This window comes from Ornithorhynchus anatinus, chromosome 6 (assembly GCF_004115215.2).
Source record: "Ornithorhynchus anatinus isolate Pmale09 chromosome 6, mOrnAna1.pri.v4, whole genome shotgun sequence".
Classification (NCBI taxonomy): Eukaryota; Metazoa; Chordata; class Mammalia; order Monotremata; family Ornithorhynchidae; genus Ornithorhynchus; species Ornithorhynchus anatinus.
This window is the reverse complement of record NC_041733.1, coordinates 46,818,972-46,838,579: the sequence shown is the minus strand read 5'-3', so window position 1 is coordinate 46,838,579 and position 19,608 is coordinate 46,818,972. Positions and strand designations below refer to the sequence as shown.

Here is a 19,608-nt window from a genome sequence, read left to right as displayed (position 1 = left end):
AGCGCCGTAACGATGGCATTTAAACGCTTTCTAGCTGCCGAGCGCCGTTCTAAGCGCCGGAAGGATGGCGCCTAAGAGCTCACTATGGGCCGAGCGCCGTTCCGAGCGCCGAGTGCCGTTCTAAGGGCCGTAACGATGGCATTTAAGCGCTTACTACGTGCCGAGCACCGTTCTAAGCCCTGAGCGCTATTCTAAGAGCTAAGCACTGTTCTAAGCGCTGTAACTATGGGCCGAACGCCGTTCTAAGTGCCGAGCGCTATTCCAAGCGCTGTAATGATGGCATTTCGGCGCTTCCTACGGGCCGAGCGCCGTTCTAAGAGCCGGGCACTGTTCTAGGCGCTGCAGTGATGGCATTTAAGCGCTTACTAAGGGCCAAACACTGAACTAAGCGCTGAGTGCTGTTCTAAGCGCCGTAATGATGGCGCTTAAGCGCTTACTGCGGGCCGAGCACTGTTCTAAGCGCTGAGCACTGTTCAAAGAGCTAGCACCGTTCTAAGCGCTGTAACGATGGCATTTCGGCGCTTACCGTGGGCCGGGCGCTATCCTAGGCGCCGGGCGCCGTCCTAAGGGCCGCGACGACGGCATCGGTCAAGCGCTTACTACGTGCCGAGCACCGTTCTGAGCGCCAGGGTGGCCACAGCGTCATCGGTTCGTCCCCCCGGGGGCTCCCGGACCTCACCCCCATTCTCCGGACGAGGGCGCCGAGGCCACGCGGCGGAGGCGGGATTCGAACCCACGACCTCCGGCTCCCAAGCCCGGGCTCCGCCCGCTGAGCCGCGCCGCTTCTCAACTGCGATCGGAGGAGGGGGATCCCCGGCTCCCCCCCGACCGGGGCGATGAAGACGGGGCCGGGTAGGCGCTCACTAGGTGCCACCCGAGCGCTCAGCACAGTGCTCCGCGCACCGGAAGCGCTGGATAGGCCCGAATGCCCCCCGACGTTGGGCCCGGCGCCCTGCCCCCAGGGACGGCGGGACCGTCCCCCCGGCCGTCCTATGTACCGAGCGCCCCCCGCGCGCCCGGGAGAGGCCGCCACGGCCCGGTCCGGCGTCTTACCGGACATACAGAGATCTCTTCTCGCTGGTCCGCAGAGACCCCGACCCGGAGCTCATGCTACTGCTCATCATCTGCTCCCGCAGGTCGTGGATCTTGGATTCGAAGCGGCTGTACTCTGCGGGGCCGGGGGGGGGTGGGGGGGGCGACGGCCGACCGGAGGAAGGAAGGAAGGAGAGGGAGCGGCGTCAGTCCGGAGGCTCGCGGGAGAGAGGCGGCGCCGACACGGGGCCCGGAGGCTCACGGGCGGAGCCGGGATTAGAACCCAGGCCCGCGCTCCGTCAAGAAGGCCGCGCTGCGCCGTGTAGACGATGAAATCTAACCCATCTAACGGCCCCCTCGGACCGGGCCCCGCGGGCCACAGGGGCTGGGTCCCGCCCGGGGAGCTGCCATCGCCCCCAGCGCTCAGTACGGTGCTTGGCACGTAGTAAGTGCCTAATACGATAATAACGATAACAACGATAATGATGATATCTATTCCCGTTCCCGCCCGCCCCGCCCCCCAGTCCGCGAGTCCCGAAGCGAGACGGGGATCGCGTCCGACCGATGAGCTCGGAGGGGCCGGAGGGCGGGCCTGGGGGGGGGGGGGTCGGAGGGTCCTGGGTTCGAATCCCGGCTCCGCCCCCCGACCGCCGCGTGACCCTGGGCGGGCCGCCTCCCTTCCCGTTCCCTCATCTGGAAAACGGGGACGGGGACCGTGAGCCCCACGGGGGACCGGGTCCGACCCGACGTTTAGTACGGTGCCCGGCGCTTAACAAATCATCATCATCTACCCCGGTGCTTAGCACGGAGCCCGGTACCCGGTACGTGCTTAGATCCCACATCACTACCATTATCATCGTTCTCCGGACCTCGGTCCCCTCGTCGGAGCGGGTCCGCCCCCCCCGCGGCGCTCAGGACGGTGCCCGGCACGTAGTAAGCGCTTAAAATCAACGACCATTTTATTATTCCGATGAGGATTACGGGCCGGCCCTCCTCTCCCCGCTAGGCTCGGGAAGGCGAAATTCACAAGCCCGGAACTGTTCATCCCGCAGATTCCCCGACCGGAGGGTTTATCGCGACAACCGCGCGCCGCCCGCCCCGGGCCCTCGCCCGACGGCGACGAGAACCCACCCGACCACGACGACGTGGGCGGCAGCCCAGGGCGTCCGATACGATAAGGCGGAGGGAGGGTTCGAAGGGGGCGTCCGATACACGTCTCCTGGAGGCGTCCATCACCCTCCCGACGAGGCCGCGGTCGCCCCCTTTCCCGCCCCGACTCTCCCCTCCCGTCACGGGACGGGGTACGGCGGCGTGGCCTGGTGGGTAGAGCCTGGGAGTCCAAAGGACCCGGGTTCTAATCCCGGCTTGCCACCCGCCCGTTGGGTGACCCCCCCCCCCGGGGTCAGTCGTTTCTCTTTGAGAAGCAGCGCGGCTCAGTGGAAGGAGCCCGGGCTTCGGAGTCAGAGGCCAGGGGTTCGAATCCCGGCTCGGCCGCTCGTCAGCCGGGTGACCGTGGGCGGGTCGCTTCGCTTCTCGGCGCCTCGGCTACCTCACCTGGAAAACGGGGATGAAGACCGGGAGCCCCACGTGGGACGACCTGATTCCCCTCTGTCTCCCCCAGCGCTCAGAACGGTGCTCGGCACGTAGTGAGCGCTTAACGAATACCAACGTTCCTGTTATGATTCTCCAGGCCTCGGTTTCCTCACCCGTAGGACGGGGATGAAGACCGTGGGCCCCACGTGGGACCGCGTCCAACCTGATCCAGCGTTTGGAGCGGCGCTCGGCACATAGGAAGCGCTGAACAAGAGAAGAAGCGGCAGCGTGGCTCAGCGGCAAGAGCCCGGGCTGGGGAGTCAGAGGTCGTGGGTTCTAATCCCGGCTCGGCCACTTGTCGGCTGTGTGACTGTGGGCGAGTCGCTTAACTTCTCTGGGCCTCGGTTCCCTCATCTGGCAAATGGGGATGAAGACCGTGAGCCCCACGTGGGACGACCTGATTCCCCCGTGTCTACCCCAGCGCTCAGGACGGTGCTCTGCACATAGTAAGCGCTTAACAAATACCAACACTATCATTAATCCCGGCCGCTTGTCGGCTGGGTGACTCGGGGGCGAGTCGCTTCGCTTCCCTGTGCCTCGGTTCCCTCATCTGTCAAATGGGGATGAAGACGGTCACCCCATCACCTTGTATCTCTCTCCCAGCGCAGAATACTCATTATTATCATTACTTTTAGGGTCCACCCCAGCGCTCAGAACAGTGCTTGGCACATAGTCAGCGCTTCACAAACACCAGCCTTTTTATTATTAACAAGTACCATGGCTCAGTGGAAAGAGCCCGGGCTTGCGAGTCCGAGGTCCTGGGTTCCGATCCCGGCCCCGCCGCTTGCCAGCTGGGTGACTTCGGGCGAGTCGCTTCACTTCCCCGGGCCTCAGGTCCCACCTCTGTAAACGGTCTCTATCTGTTGCCGGATTGTCCCTTCCGAGCGCTTAGTCCAGTGCTCTGCGCAGAGGAAGCGCTCAATAAATAGAGAAGCAGCGTGGCTCAGTGGAAAGAGCCCGGGCTGGGGAGTCAGAGGTCGTGAGTTCGAATGCCGGCTCTGCCCCTCGTCAGCTGGGTGACCGTGGGCGAGTCGCTTCGCTTCTCTGGGCCTCAGTGACCTCATGTGGAAAATGGGGATGAACCGCGAGCCTCACGCGGGACGACCCGACGACCCCGGATCTCCCCCGGCGCTTAGAACGGTGCTCGGCGCATAGGAAGCGCTTAACAGATACCCACGTTATCATTATTAAATACTACTGAATCGACGAACTGGGGATGAAGCCTGTGAGCCCCACGGGGGACAACCTGATGACCTCCTATCCGCCCCAGCGCTCAGAACAGCGCTCGGCACATAGTAAGCGCTTGCCAAATACCATCATTACGATTATTACCCATCGGCTGAGCGACTTGGGGCAAGTCACTTCTCTGGGCCTCGGTTCCCTCCTCTGGAAAATGGGGATGAAGAGCGGGAGCCCCACGGGGGACAACCCGAAGGCCTCGTATCCCTCCCCAGCGCTTAGAACGGTGCTCTGCACATAGTAAACGCTTAACAAATACGATTATTGTTATTATTTAAATCTCCCGGGGTTGCCCACCCACCTATCGGCCAAAAGCTCCTCCTCTTGGCTTCCAAGCCCTCCGTCCCCTCCTGCCTCATCTCCCTTCTCTCCTCCTCCACCTCGTCCCGCACGCTCCGCTCCTCCGGTGCCCGCCTCCCCCCAGCCCCCCGCCCGTACACGTACGTATTTACCGGTCTATTTATTTGACTCACGACGGAAACAGATCTATAATTCTATTCATTTATACTGATGATCACGGTCATAATAATCACGGCCTCCGTTAAGCGCTTACCGCGCGCCGGGCACCGTTCTCATCGCCGGGGTATCGATGCTACTGGTGCCCGTTTTGTCGGCGGTCTTCCCCCCCCCCGTCTAGACCGCGAATCCGTTGTCGGGTAGGGATTGGCTCTTATTTCTTGCCGAATTGTACCTGCCAAGCGCTTAGCACACAGTGAGCGCTCAATAAATACGACCAAGGATGAACGGACGATCCCCGGGCCTAAGGGAGTAAGGCGGAAAATCAGGAAGGAGGGGGCGAAATCCTGTACTTAGACTGTCAAAGGAGCAGCAGTGTGGCCTGGTGGGTGGAACCCGGGCCCTGAGGGGCGGAAGGACGCGGGTTCGAATCCCGCCTCCGCCCCTCGTCTGCCCTGTGACCTCGGGCGAGTCCCTTCCCATCTCTGGGCCTCAGTTCCCTCATCGGGAAAAAGGGGATGAGGACCGTGAGCCCCACGTGGGCCGATTAACTCGGACCCACCCCGGCGCTTCCAACAGTGCTCGGTGGCGTTTAACCAGTAGCAGAATTATTGTGATTATTAACAAAGACCGCCAGGAAGAGAGATCCCAGCCCGGGGAATCCAAGAAGCACGTCCAAAAGCTTTTAGACGGGCCTCTGGACTTTTATCCCTAATTCGGACGGACCTCGCTCTGAGAATCTCCGAGCTGACCTTTGGGGACCGGCGAATGATTCAGTCGGGCGGTGGTATTTATTGAGCGGCTTCCCGGGTGCAAAGTACCGTACTGAGCGCCCGGGAGAGAACGACGGTTATCGGACCCAACCTTCGCCCCGAAGGGACTGGCGGCCGACCTGGGGCGGAGCTCGAGGGAGACCCGATCTCTGCCTCCGACCGACATAAAACCCTGGGCCGGATCCCCACGCGGCGCTCGCTGGGGGGTATTTACTGAGCGCTGACGTCGCGCAGAGCCCTGGACGAAGCGCTCGGGAGAGGCCGGAAGAATATCGGGGAGGCGCGTTGACAGGCTGGTGCCCTTTCTCGCCGAGGACACTCGGCCGGGGGCCCGGCGGGTCAGAGGGACCAAAGAAATCGGTTCACTCCTCCGCCGAACCCTTTAAGCGCCTCTGTGAGAGGATTAGTAATAATAATAATATTAATTGTGGTCTTTGTTAGGGACTCCCTGCGTGCCAGGCACCGTACTAAGCGCCGGGGTGGATCCAAGCCAACCGGTCTCCGTCCCCATTTTCCAGACGAGGGAACCGAGGCCCAGAGAAGTGAAGCCACCGGTCCGAGGTCACCCGGCAGACGAGTGGCGGAGCCGGGATTAGAACCCAGGACCCTCTGACTCCCAGGCCCGGGCTCTACCAATTAACACAAACACCCCACTTTTAATCAACCCAGTCATGCCCACCCCTTCCCATGCACCCACCTAACATTTTTAATTAGAAGCAGCTTGCCCTAAGTGGAGAAACCGGAGTAGCAGGGAGGCCTAGTAAGCGCTTAACAAATATCATCATCATTATATTTCTGTCTCTCCCCCAGCGCTTAGAACAGTGCCTGGCACATAAGAGGCGCTTAAATATCATTATATTACTGTCTCTCCACCAGCGCTTAGAACAGTGCCGGGCACATAATAGGTGCTTAAATAGCATCCTCATCATTATCATATTACTGTCTCTCCCCCTGCGCTTAGGACAGTGCCCGGCACATAACAGGCGCTTAAATATCATCATCATCATATTACTGTCTCTCCTCCAGCGTTTAGAACAGTGCCGGGCACATAATAGGTGCTTAAATAGCATCCTCGTCATTATCATATTACTGTCTCTCCCCCAGCGCTTAGGACAGTGTCCGGCACATAACAGGTGCTTAAATATCATCATCATCCTATTACTGTCTCTCCTCCAGCGTTTAGAACAGTGCCGGGCACATAGGAGGTGCTTAAATAGCATCCTCGTCATTATTATATTACTATCTCTCCCCCAGCGCTTAGGACAGTGCCTGGCACGTAATAGGCACTTAAATATCATCATTATATTACTGTCTCTCCCCCAGCGCTTAGAACAGTGCCCGGCACATAACAGGCGCTTAAAGAGCATCCTCGTCATTATTATGTTACTGTCTCACCCCAGCGCTTAGAACAGTGCCCGGCACATAGTAAGCGCTTAACCAATACCATCATCATTATATTACTGAATCTCCCCCAGCGCTTAGAACAGTGCCCGGGTTCTCATCCCGGCCCTTCCGATTGTCTGCCGGGTGACCTTGGGTGAGTCATTTCCCTTCCTCTAGGCCTCGGTTCCCTCATCTTAAAAATGGGGACGACGACTGGGAGCCCCACGTGGGGCAAGGACTACGTCTAACCTAGCTTGTATCTATCCCCGCGCTTGGTACGGTGCCGACGCATAGCACGCGCCTAAACGGATACTATTAAAATAAAAATCTTCGGGAAATCATCTAAGCGGGAAGGAATCCCCTCAGTTTTTTGGGAAAGGGTCGTTAGCATCACAGGTGATTTTCCCGATTAAGCTCTGACATTCAGGGGGGAGAGGAGAAGGGCTGGGATCGGTCTGGGAGTAGCTTGGATGATAATAGTAATAAGGATGGTATTTGTTAAGCGCTTACTATGTGCAAAGCACTGTTCTAAGCGCTGGGGGATAGAAGGTGATCAGGTTGTCCCACCTGGGGCTCCCAGTCTTCATCCCCATTTTCCAGATGAGGTCACTGAGGCCCAGAGAAGTGAAATGACTTGCCCCCAGTCACCCGGCTGACAAGTGGCGGAGTCGGCATTCGAACCCATGACTTCTGACCCCCAAGCCCGGGCTCTTTCCACTGAGCCACGCTGCTTCTCGTGGGATAGACAGGTGGAGAGGGGGAAGGAGAAGCAGCCTGGCCCAGTGGGTAGAGCCCGGGGCCCGGGAGTCGGAAGGCCCTGGGTTCTAATCCCGCCTCCGCCCCTTGTCCGCTGGGTGACCTTGGGCAAATCACTTCCCTTCTCTGGGCCTCAGTTCCCCCCTCTGTAAAACGGGGATGGAGACCGAGAGTCCCACGTGGGACAGGGACTGGGTCCAACCCGATTTGCTCGTGTCCACCCCAGCGCTTAGGGCCTGGCACATATTAAGCGCTTCCCAACTCCCATCCTTATGAATGATCGTTGTTATTGCCGTGCAGAGAGCGCTGTGCCGAGCGATCGGCGAGAGTGCGGTGGAGTCAGTAGCCCGGCATCAAAGAAGTACCTGACGAGCAGAAAGTCTCACACACAGATGCAAAAGAGAAACCATTTCCTCTCCCCAACCAAAACTTTTCTGAGCAGCGGGGAGACAAGGGGGGGCCGCTGCGTTTTACGACGACAAAGTCCAGGTCATCCTCCCCTTCCCAGGAAAAAGGTGGAAAACCGCCCCCCTCCCAGGTGGAAATCCAAAGGGAGGGCGCTTGGGTTTGGAGCATCTTTCACGGCCCGGGGGTGCCGCCTCCCACCGCCCCGGGGCTTGGTGCCCCCCTCCAACCTCCCCATCCCAACATCTCTGGCATCTCTCTCTTCCCCCGCTTGGGTCTCTGCAGAGACCTGGAGGAGGAGGGAAAGGGAAAAGAGGGAGCAAGGAGGAGGGTAACAAGGGGAAGAGGAGGAGGGAAAGAGAAGGGAGAGGAGGGAAAGAATGGGGGGAGGAGAGAAAGAATGGGGGGAGGAGGGAAAGATGGGGAGGAGTTGGCGGGAAAGAGGAGAGAGAAAGAAAAAGAGGAGGGGGGAAGAAGGGGAGGAGGAGTAGGAAAGGGAGGAAGAGGGGAAAAGAAAGGAGAGGAGAGAGGGAGGAGAAAGGGCGAGGAGGAGGGAAAAGAGGAGGAGTTGGCGGGCAGAAGAAGAGGGGAGAGAGAAGGAAGGAGACGGGACAAGAGAAGGAAGAAGGAAAGGGGGAAAGAGAAGGAAGGAGATGGGAAAGAAGAAGAGAGGATGGGAAAGAAGACAAGAGGATGGGAAAGAGAAGGACGAAGAGGGGAGGAGGGAAGGAGAAGGAGGCAGAGAAGGGAAAAAGAAAGAAGGAGAGGGGAGAGAGAAAGAAGAATGAGACGGGAAAGGAGGTGAAGGGATAAAGAAGGAAGCAGAGAGGAAAGAAGAAAGGAGGAGGAGAGGGGAGAGAAAAAAGGAAGGGGGAGGGGAGGATGGGGGAGGGGAGAGAGAAGAAACAGGGAAGGAGAAGGAAGGAGTAGGGATGGGGGGGGGTTAAAGAAGTAAGGTGAGGGAAGAGAGAAGAGAGAATAGGAGGGAAGGAAAAGGGAAAGAGAGAGGAGGAAGTGATGAGGGTATAAAGAAGGAAGAAAGAGAGGGGAGAGAGAAGGAGGGGAGGAAGGGAGATGGAGAGGGAAAGAGGGAGCAGGTGAGACAAAGGAAGAGAGGGGAAAGAGAAGGAAGAAAGGGGAGAGGTGAGAGGAGAGAGAAGGGAGGAGGAGGAAGAGAGGGAAGGAGGAGGGAAAGAGGGAGGAGGGGGTGAGGGGATAAAGAATGAAAGAGAGGGGAGAAAAGACAGAAGGAGAGAAGGGAAGGAGAAGGAAGAGAGGAAGGAGGAGATAGAAAGTGAAGAAGGGAGGAGAAAGAAGGATGAAGGAGGAGGGGGAGAGAAATGGAAGGAGGTGGGGAGGGGACAAAGAAGGAAGAAAGAGAGGGGAAGGAGAGGGGATGAAGGAGAGAGGAAAGGAGAAGGAAGAGGGAAAGGGAGGAGGAGGTGAGAGGATAAAGAAAGAAGGGGAGAAAAGAGAAAGGAGGGGAGAGGAGAAGGGAGAGAGAGAAGGATGAAGGAGCAGGGAGAGAAAAGGAAGGAGGAGGAGAGGGAAGATGGGAAAAGAAAGGAGGAGGAGGTGAGGGGATAAAGGAGGAAGAAGGAGAGGGGAGAGAGGAGAGAAGGAGGGAAGGAGAAGGAAAAGAGAGGAGGAGAAAAGGAGGGGAAAAGAAAGGAGAGGAGAGAGAGAAGAGAGGAGGAGGGGAGGAGATAAAGGAGGAAGGAGGGGGGAGAGAGAAGGAAGGAGGAGGAGAGGGAAGGAAAAGGGAAAGTGGGAGAAGGTGAGGGGATGAAGGAGAGGGGAGGAGAGAGAAAAGTAAGGAGGAGAGAGAAGGGAAAGAGAGAGGAGGAGGTGAGGGGAGAAAGAAGGAAGGAGAGAGGAAAGAGAAGGGAGGAGATGGGAGAGAGAAGGAGGGAGAGGGAGGGGGAAGGGAAAGAGAAAGAAGGAGGACATGAGGGATGAAGAAGGAGTGGGGAAAGAAGGAAGGAGGTGAGGGGAGAGAGAAGAGGGAAAAGGGAGGAGGAGAAGGAAGGAGGAGGTGAGAGGATAAAGAAGGAAGGAGGAGGGAAGGAGAAGGGAAAGAGACTGTAAGCCCGTCAAACGGCAGGGACCGTCTCTATCTGTTGCCGACTTGTTCATCCCAAGCGCTTAGTACAGTGCTCTGCACATAGTAAGCGCTCAATAAATACTATTGAATGAAAGGAGGAAGAGGTGAGGGGATAAAGAAGGAAGGAAAGAGGAAAGAAGGAAAAAGGAGATGAGGGGAGAGAGAGGAGAGGCTAAGAGAAAGGGAAGAGAAAGGAGGAGGAGGAGGACATGAGGGGATAAAGAAGGAGGAAGGAGGGGGAAAGAGAAGGAAGGAGGTGAGGAGAGAAGAGGGAAAAGGAAGGAGGAGAGGGAAGGAGAAGGGAAAGGGAGGAAGACGAGGTGGGGGGGAAGAGAGAGAAGAAGAAGGGAAGGAGAAGGGAGAAAGGGAAGAGGAGGAGAAGGAGGTGAGAGAATAAAGAGGGAAGAAGGAGAGAGAAAAAAGAAGAGAGAGAGAAGGAGGAGGGGAGAAAGAGGGAAGGAGAGGGGAGAGAGAGAAGGAAGGAGGAGAAGAGGGAAGGAGAGGGAAAGAGAAAGAAGGAGTTGAGGGAATAAAGAAGGAGGAAGGAGAGGGAAGGAGAAGGGAAAGAGGGATGAGGATGTCGTGAGGGGATGGAGGAGGAGAGGGGAGAGAGAAAAGGAAGGAGGAGAAGAGGGAAGGAGAAGGGAAAGAGGAAGAAGGAGGGGAGAGGATGAAGAGGGAAGAAGGAGAGGGGAGAGAAAAGGAAGGAGGAGGTGAGGGGAGGAGAAAGGGGACAGAAAAGAGGAGAACATGGGGGGATGAAGAAGGAGAAGGGAAAGAGAAGGAAGGAGGGGATGAAGGAGAGAGGAGAGAGAAAACAAAGGAGGAGGAGGAGAGGGAAGGAGAAGGGAAAGAAGAGAAGAGAAAGGGAAGAGGAAGAAGAGGTGAGGGAATAAGGAAGAAAAAAGAGGTGAGGGGAGAGACAGGAGGAGAGGGAAGGAGAAAGGAAAGAAAAAAGGAGGACATGGGGGGGGGTGAAGGAGGAGAGGGGAGAAAGAAAAGGAAGGAGGAGAGAGAGGAGAAGGGGAGGGGAGAGAGAGAGAAGGAGAAGAAAGAAGGGAGGGAGAAGGGAGAACGAGAAAGGAGCAGGACAGGAGGGGATGGAGAAAGAGACGGAGAAGAGGGAAAAGGAAGGAGGAGGAGAAAAGAGAGAAGGAGGAGGAGGAGGGGAGAGGGGGAAGAGGGAGAAAAAAGAAGGAGGAGAGGGGAGGAAGAGAAAGGAGCAGGACAGGAGGGGATGGAGAGGGGGAAGAGGGAAAAGGAAGGAGGAGGAGGAGGAGGGGAGAGAGGGAAGAGGGAGAAGAAAGAAGGAAGGGAGGGAGGGGAGGGAAGGGAGGAAGAGAAAAGAGCAGGACAGGAGGAGAAAAGGAGAAAAGAGAGGAGGAGGAAGACGAGGGGAGAGAGGGAAGAAGGAGAAGAAAGAAGGAGGGGAGGGGAGAGAAAGGAGCAGGACAGGAGGGGATGGAGAAGGAGAGGGGGAAGAGGGAAAAGGAAGGAGGAAGGAGGGGAAAGAAGGCAGGCGGAGAGAGGAAAGAGAAAGCAGGCGTGGGGGTGGGGTGGGGGTGGGGAGGGGGGGGGAGGGGGAGGGGGGGGTCACCTGGGTGAGGTCCGGGTTGTTGGGGCGCTCGGGGCCCCCGCTTCCCCTCCCCCTCCTCGTGCTCGCGCTCGCGCCGCCGGGGACACAAAGCGGGGCGCGCGGGCGGGGCGGAGGGACGCGGCGGCGCGCGCCCGGGGGCGGGGCTCGCGGGCCGCCCCTCCCGCCGGCCACGCCCCTCCCACCGGCCACGCCCCCTTCGCCGCGGGAGCCAATCAACGCCCCGGACGCGCGCCGCACCTGGGCCCGGGAGAGCCGCCGGCCAATGGGGGGGGGCTCATCTGCATACCCGGCCCCGCCCACCCCGGCCGGCGGCGGCGCGAGGCGGGGGAGGGAGGGAGGGCGGCCAATCGACGCCCGCTCCCCCCTGGCGGCGCACCTGGGCCCGGGAGGGCCGCCGGCCAATCGGGGGAGGCTCATTTGCATAGCGGGCTCCGCCCACTCGGCCGGCGGCGCCTGCGCGGAGGGACCAGGGCGGCCTGAGGGGAAATGAAGCCTGGCTACTTAGTGGGCGCTTCCGGGTGGCTGGACTGAGCGCTTTTCCGAGGGCTTGGTCTACCCACCGCCTCGGTGCTTAGAAGCAGAGCGTGTGGCACACAGTCCCACGTGGGGCTCACAGTCTTACTCCCCCCCCCCCTCCTGTCACGTGACATAATGGAGGCCCACTGAAGTGACTCGCCCAAGGTCACACAGCAGACGAGGGGAGGCGTGGGGATTAGAACCCAGGTCCCAGGCCCAGCCTCTGATATTTGTTAGAGATGTTTGATAGAGAAGCAGCGTGGCTCGGTGGAAAGAGCCCGGGCTTTGGAGTCAGAGGTCATGGGTTCGAATGCCGGCTCGGCCGCTTGGCAGCTGGGTGGCTTTGGGCCAGTCACTTCACTTCCCGGTGCCTCAGTGACCTCATCTGTCAAATGGGGATGAAGACCGTGAGCCCCACGTGGGACGACCTGATTCCCCTATGTCTACCCCGGCGCATAGAACAGTGCTCGGCACATAGTAAGCGCTTAACAAATACCAGCATTATTATTATTATTATTATTATTAAGCGCTTACTACGTGCAGAGCGCCGTTCTAAGCGCTGGGGGAGATCCGGGGTCATCGGGTCGTCCCACGGGAGGCTCCCGGTCTTCATCCCCATTTTGCAGATGAGGTCACCGAGGCCCAGAGAAGGGAAGTGACTCGCCCACGGTCACCCGGCTGACAAGGGGCAGAGCTGGGATTCGAACCCGTGACCCCTGACTCCCAAGCCCGGGCTCTTGCCACTGAGCCACGCTGTGCCCGGCACATAGTAATAAGAAGGATGGTATCTGTTAAGCGCTTACTATAATAATAATAATAATAATAATAATAAACATCGCGGCATCTGTTGCACCCTTACTATGTGCCAAGCACTCTTCTAAGCGCTGGGGTTCATTCATTCGTTCAATAGTATTTATTGAGCGCTTACTATGTGCAGAGCACTGGACTAAGCGCTTGGAATGGACAAATCGGGAACAGATAGATACAAGGTGATCAGGTTGTCCCAGGTGGGGCTCACGGTCTTCATCCCCATTTTCCAGATGAGGTCACTGAGGCCCAGAGAAGTGAACTGACCCACAGTCCCACAGCTGACAAGTGGCGGAGCCAGGATTAGGACCCACGACCTCTGACTCCCAAGCCCGGGCTCTTGCCACTGAGCCGCGCCGCCGCTATTACTATGCGCCAAGCACTGTTCCAAGGCGCTGGCACTTAAGAAGATCGTGAGTTCGAATTCCGTCCGCTGTGTGGCTTGGGCCGGTCGCCTCACTTCTCTGGGCCTCAGTGACCTCACCTGCAAAATGGGGATGAAGACCGGGAGCCTCACGTGGGACGGGGACTGGGTCCAACCTGATGACCTTGTATCTAGTCCAGCGCTTAGAACGGTGCTTGGCACCTAGTAAGGACTTAATAAATACCATTATTATCATTATCTACCCCAGTGCTTTGACCCGTGCTTGACACAGAGTTAGGGCTTAACAAGCACCATTATTCTTCTCTGGGCCTCAGTTCCCTCATCTGGAAAACGGGGATGGAGACCGTGAGCCCCACGTGGGACGGGGACTGGGTCCGACCCGATTTGCTTGGCCCAGCGCTTAGTACAGTGCCCGGCACACGAGAAGCAGCGTGGCCTAGTGGGTGGAGCCCGGGCCTGGGAATCGGAGGAATTCGGTTCCCGTCCCGGCTCCGCCGCTTGTCCGCTGCGTGACCCTGGGGAAGTCACTTCCCCTCTCTGGGCCTCGGTTCCCTCATCTCTTAAATGGGGGTTCATTCAGTCGTATTTACTGAGCGCTGACTGTGTGCAGAGCACTGTATTAAATGCTTAGGAGAGTCCAAGAGAACAATAATCAGACTCATTTCCTTCCTACAATGAGCTGACGGTCTAGAGGGGGAGACGGACATTAACAGAAACAAATACATCGGGTTTACTGTGCACTTAACCGCTGCGCGCTGTACCGAGCGCTTGGGAGAGTCCAATACAACGATAATCGGACTCATGCCCCGCCCACAACGAGCTGACGGACTAGAGGGGGAGATGGACATCGATCGAAATAAATGAATAGCATTTACTTAGCACTGTACTGAGCGCTTGGGAGAGTCCAATACAACGGTAATCGGACACATTCCCCGCCCACAGCGGGCTGACGGACTACGGGGGGAGACGGACATTAATAAAAAACATACGAATTGTATTTACTGAGCACGTAAGTGCTGAGCACCGTACCGGGCGCTCGGTACCATCCGACACAACAATAATCGGACACATTCCCCGCCCACAACGAGCTGACGGAGCGGAGGGGAAGACGGACATTAATAGAAACAGATAGATTGTGTATTTACTGAGCACTTAAGTGCTGAGCACCGTACCGGGCGCTTGGGAGAGTCCAGTACAACACTAAGCGGACACATTCTCCGCCCACAAAGAGCCGGCGGTCCAGGGGACTGGCCCCACGCGAGACGGGGACTGCGTCCGGCCCCATTTGCTCCTCTCCGGCCCGGCGCTCGGTACGGTGCCCGGCCCCGTCGGAAGCGCTTAACCGACGCCTCGGTAACCACCGCGGCCGTTCCTTCCTACCTTCGGGTCGGTACTGTGCCATGATGGTGACCGTCTGCCCGGCGCGTTTGAGAGCCACCGCGGCCTGTTCGTGCGTGGCGTTCCTCAGATTCACCCCGTTCACCTGCCCGGAGAGGGGAGACGTCGGTCGGTCGCGATTCGATCCCGTTCCCTTCGCGCGATGGTACTTACCGAGCGCTTACGGTGTACAGAACACCGGACTCAGCGCTGGGGGGAGTCCAATACTCCAGGAAACGCACACATCCCCTGCCCGGGACGAGCTAAAGGTCAAGAGCGCGGTCGGTAGGCTTCTCTGGGCCTCGGTTTCCTCATCTGGAAAATGGGGGTGGAGGCCGGGAGCCGCACGGGGGACGGGGACTGGGTCCAATAATGGTAATAATGTTGGTGTTTGTTAAGCGTTTACTAGGTGCAGAGCACCGTTCTAAGCGCTGGGGGAGATGCAGGGTCATCAGATTGTCCCGCGTGAGGCTCCCAGTCTTCATCCCCATTTGACAGATGAGGGAACTGAGGCCCAGAGAAGTGAAGTGACTCGCCCGCAGTCACCCAGCGGACGAGGGGCAGAGCCGGGATTCGAACCCACGACCTCTGACTCCCAAGCCCGGGCTCTTTCCACTGAGCCGCGCTGGGTCCAACCCTGCTCGGATCCACTCCAGCGCTCAGTCCAGTTCCTGGCACATAGTAAGCGCTTAAATGCCGTCATTATTATGATTATGACTTTGATTATTATTATTATTATGACCCACGGGGTAACCGAGGTACATAGCTGTAATTTTATTTCTTTGTATTGAGGTATAGCTGCAATTTTATTTATTTATTTGCATTGATTTTCTGTTTATCTGCACTGATGTCTGTCTCCCCCGACCTCTAGACTGGCATCTCGCCGTGGGCCGGGATGCTCACGATTTATTGTTGTACTGTCCTTTCCCAAGCGCTTAGTACAGTGCTCGGCACATAGTAAGTAGCGCCTAAGCATAGTAAGCGGAGAAGCAGCGTGGCTTAGTGAAGAGCCCGGGCTTAGGAGTCAGGGGTCATGGGTTCGAATCCCGGCTCCGCCGCTTGTCAGCTGTGGGGCTGTGGGCCAGTCGCTTCCCTTCTCTGGGCCTCGGTTGCCTCATCTGTCAAATGGGGATGAAGACGGTGAGCCCCACGGGGGACGACCCGCTGACCCCCGTATCTCCCCCGGCGCTTAGAACGGTGCTCGGCACACAGTAAGCGCTTAACAGATACCAACATTATTAGTATTCTCTGGGCCTCAGCGACCTCACCTGGAAAATGGGGACGAGGACGGTGAGCCCCCCGGGGGACCCCCGATGACCCTGTCTCTACTCCAGTGCCTAGAACAGTGCTTGGCACATAGTAAGCACTTAACCTGTGTGACCGTGGGCCGGTCGCTTCTCTGTGCCTCAGTTACCTCATCTGTAAAGTGGGGATAAAGACCGTGAGCCCCACGGGGGACAACCTGACGACCCTGTATCTCCCCCAGCGCTTAGAACGGTGCTCTGCACCTAGTAGGCGCTTAGCAAATACCAACATTATTATTAACAAAGACCCTCATCATCATCATCATTATTATAGTAATAAATATGACGGAGTGATGAACGAACGAGGAGGGAACCCAGGCTCCCCCCGACCAGGGCGAAGGCGACGATGCTTCTTGTTTCTGCTTTTCTTCTTTTTCGCTCCTTCTCCTCCTTCCTCTGCTTCATGCTTCGGCTTCCCGTTTTTCTGCTTCCTCTCTCCCTCTTCTTTCCTTCTTCTACGTTGTTTTCCGCTTCCGTCGCGTCGTCTTCTCCCTCTCCATCTCCGCCTCGTCTCAGGGTTCTTCCCGGGCGCTCGGCGCCAAATAAATCCGACTCCGCGGACGAACCGAGGCCCAGGGAAGCCGAGCGACTCGCCGAAGGCCGCGGAGCAGGCAGGCGGTGGGACCGGGATTAGGTCCCCCCACCTCCTTCTGAGGCGCTCAGTAAATACCCCCGTACGCCCCGGAGACCCTCGCGCTTCTCACCGAGAGGATGCGGTCACCGCGCCGGAGTTCCCCGCTCAGGTCCGCCGGACCCCCGGCCAGGATGAAGGAGATGAAAATGCCCTCTCCGTCCTCTCCGCCCACGATGTTGAAGCCCAGCCCGGTGGACCCCTTGTGCAGAATGACCTTCCGCGGCTCCCTGGACCACGGCGACGGCGGGGAGGGAGAAGGGAGGCAGAGAGGATAATAATTATTATTAATAATCACAACGGCGGTCACGGTCGGTTCCTTCGGCCGACGGCGTTTAATACCAACGAGGGTATTTTATAAGCGCTTCCTATGGGCCGAGCGCTGTGGTGAGCGCCGGGGGGGGGGGGGGACGCGAGGTCGTCGGGCGGTCCCCCGTGGGGCTCGCCGGCTTCATCCCCGTTTTCCGGATGAGGTCACCGAGGCCCAGAGAAGGGAGGCGACTCGCCCAGAGTCACAGCTAAGCTAATTTGGACCCGGGTCCTCTGACTCCCAGGCCGGGGAGTCTTTCCGCCGCTTCGGCGGAGGGGGTCCCCCAAGCCGGCCCTGTCCCTTCCCCCCGCCGACCGTGCGGGGACCGCGCCCAACCCGATTAGCTTGCGTCTACCCCAGTGCTCAGCACGGTGCCTGGCACTTGAGAAGCAGCGTGACCCTAGTGGACAGAGCCCGGGGCCGGGAGGAGAGGGGAACCGGGAAACCGGGACCCTCGAGGGGAGACCCGACGCGGAAAAAGCAGCGTGGCCTAGCGGGTGGAGCCCGGGCCCGGGCGTCAGGAGGACCCGGGTTCTCCTCCCGGTTCTGTCCCTGGTCTGCTGAGGGACCTCGGGTGAGTCATTTCACTTCTCCGGACCTCGGTCCCCTCCTCCGGAGAACGGGGATGAGGACCGGGAGCCCCACGGGGGACGGGGCCCGCGTCCGCCCCGACGAGCTCGGGTCCACCCCGGCGCTCAGTCCGGTGGCCGGCACGCTCGGCAGATACCACGGTTATTAGTAGAGCGCCCGGCCCAGGGTGAGCGTCCATCAGATAGCACCGAAAACTAACGCGACCGCGGCTGGAGGGAGGGCGTGAGGATTGGGTTCGGTCTCCGCCCTCCCTCCTACCCGCCGAACCTGCCGGTTTGGCGCTCCCTCGCCCGGATGCCAAGTTTCGGTCCCTCCTCCCTTAACGCCTCCCCTCCGTCGCTCCGAGAGCCGGAGTTTCAACCTGACGCTGGCCCGGGCCCCGGTCGGGAGGGATGGGGTGGTCCCCGGGCTCGAGGGCGAGACCGGGACGGGGTGGGGAGAGGAGGGACGGACGGGAGAGGAGAAGGGACGGACGGGAGAGGTTAAAGGACCGAGGGGGGAGAGGTTAAAGGTGACAGGACGGAGGGGAGAGGATTAAAGGGCCAAAGGGAGAGAATAAAGAACGGAGGGGAGAGGTTAAAGGTTAAAGGAGAGAGGGGAGAGGATTAAAGGGCAGAAGGCAGAAAATAAAGGACGGAGGGGAGAGGTTAAAGGTTAAAGGACAGAGGGGAGAGAATAAAAGACAGAGGGGACGGGATTAAAGGGCACAAGGCAGAAAATAAAGGACGGGAGAGGACAGAGGATTAAAGGGTGAAAAGGGCAGACGGGAGAAAATAAAGGACAGAGGGGAGGGGTTAAAGGACAGAAGGGAGAGAATATAGGAAAGACGGGAGACAAGAACGGACAGACAGGATAAAGGACAGAGGGGAGAGAATAAAGGACAGGGGAGAGAATAAAAGACAGAGGGGACGCGATTAAAGGGCAGAAGGGAGAAACTAAAGGACAGACGGGAGAAGTTAAAGGACGGAGGGGAGAGAATAAAGGAAAGATGGGAGACAAGAAAGGACGGCCAGGATAGAGGATAGAGGGGAGAGAATAAAAGACGGACGGGACCGGATAAAGGACAGAGGGGAGAGGATAAGGGACAGAGGGGAGAGAATTAAGGGCAGATGAGAGAGAATAAGGGACACGGGAGAGAATAAAAGACAAACGGGTGAGAAAAAAAGATAGAGGGGAGGGAATAAAGGACAGAGAGGACCGGATAAAGGACAGAGGGGAGAGAATAAGGGAGAGAAGGGAGAGAATAAGGGACCCAGGGGAGAGAATAAAAGACAAATGGGAGAGAAAAAAGGACAGGGGAGAGAATAAAGGACAGACGGGACAGGATAAAGGGCAGAGGGGAGAGAATGGGGCCAGAGGGGCGAGTATAAAGGACAGATGGGAGAGAATAAGGGACACAGGGGAGAGAATAAAAGACAAACGGGAGAGAAAAAAGGACAGAGGGGAGACAATAAAGGACAGACAGGACAGGATGAAGGACGGAGGGGAGGGAATAAGGGACACACGGGAGAGAATGGAGGGCAGATGGGAGAAGATTAAGGGGCAGGACGGAGAAAATAAAGGATAGAGGAGAGGGACTAAGGGACAGAGGGGACAGGATTGGAGGGCAGAACGGAGAAAATAAAGGACAGAGGGGAGAGGTTAAAGGACAGAAGGGAGAGGGGAAGTCTGGGGCAGAAGGTCCCTGCCCTCAATCGATCCATGGTAGACACCGTGCTAAGCGCTTGAGCTAAGCCTAGCGTATCTAATAAGAATAATCGTGGGATTTTTTAAGCCCTTTCTATGTGCCAGGCACCGTCTCAAGCGCCGGGGCGCATCCAAGCGAACGGGGTCGGACGCAGTCCCTGTCCCACGCGGGGCTCACCGTCTCCGTCCCCGTTTTTCAGATGAGGGAACCGAGGCCCGGAGAAGTGAGGTGACTGGCCCGAGGTCACCCAGCAGACGGGTGACGGGGGCGGGATTAGAACCCAGGTCCTTCTGACTCCCAGGCCTGGGCTCTACCCACCAGGCCGTGCCGCTTCTCACTCACAGACGCTCACGCTACCCAGTCTCGTGCTCCCAGGCACTTTCCATTCAGTCCCTGAACTTCCGTATGTCTGTTTTCTTTCCGGGTGTTTAGTACAGTGCTTTGCACGCAGGTAAGCGCTTAAAAAATACGATTACTCCTACCGCTCTTCCCTAGGCCCTTTCTCAGAACGAGTCGGCCAGCCGGTCGTATTTCCTGAGCGCCTCCTGCGTGCAGACCACTGTACTAAGCGCTTGAGAGAGGACAAGAGGACAGGGTGGGTAGACACGTTCCTGGCCCACAATCGGTCGTATTTATTGAGCGCTTCCTGTGTGCAGAGCACC

General features: G+C 58.2%; 1 protein-coding gene across 3 annotated transcripts in view; it reads right to left on the bottom strand.

Annotated features, from left to right (window-relative positions):
* Nucleotides 1–19,608, bottom strand: part of DLG3 (discs large MAGUK scaffold protein 3) — a 46,502-nt gene that overhangs the window by 12,660 nt on the left and 14,234 nt on the right. For 2 of the 3 annotated variants that reach the window (XM_039912406.1, XM_029067946.2), the window contains exons 9-11: nucleotides 16,432–16,588; nucleotides 14,427–14,529; nucleotides 1,054–1,168 (exon numbers count right to left, since the gene is read on the bottom strand). In XM_039912406.1, the coding sequence (XP_039768340.1) occupies nucleotides 1,054–1,168; nucleotides 14,427–14,529; nucleotides 16,432–16,588 (375 nt within the window). Of the gene's footprint in view, nucleotides 1–1,053; nucleotides 1,169–11,338; nucleotides 11,431–14,426; nucleotides 14,530–16,431; nucleotides 16,589–19,608 lie in introns of those variants that run through there. The other variant, XM_029067947.2, reaches the window with a different exon arrangement.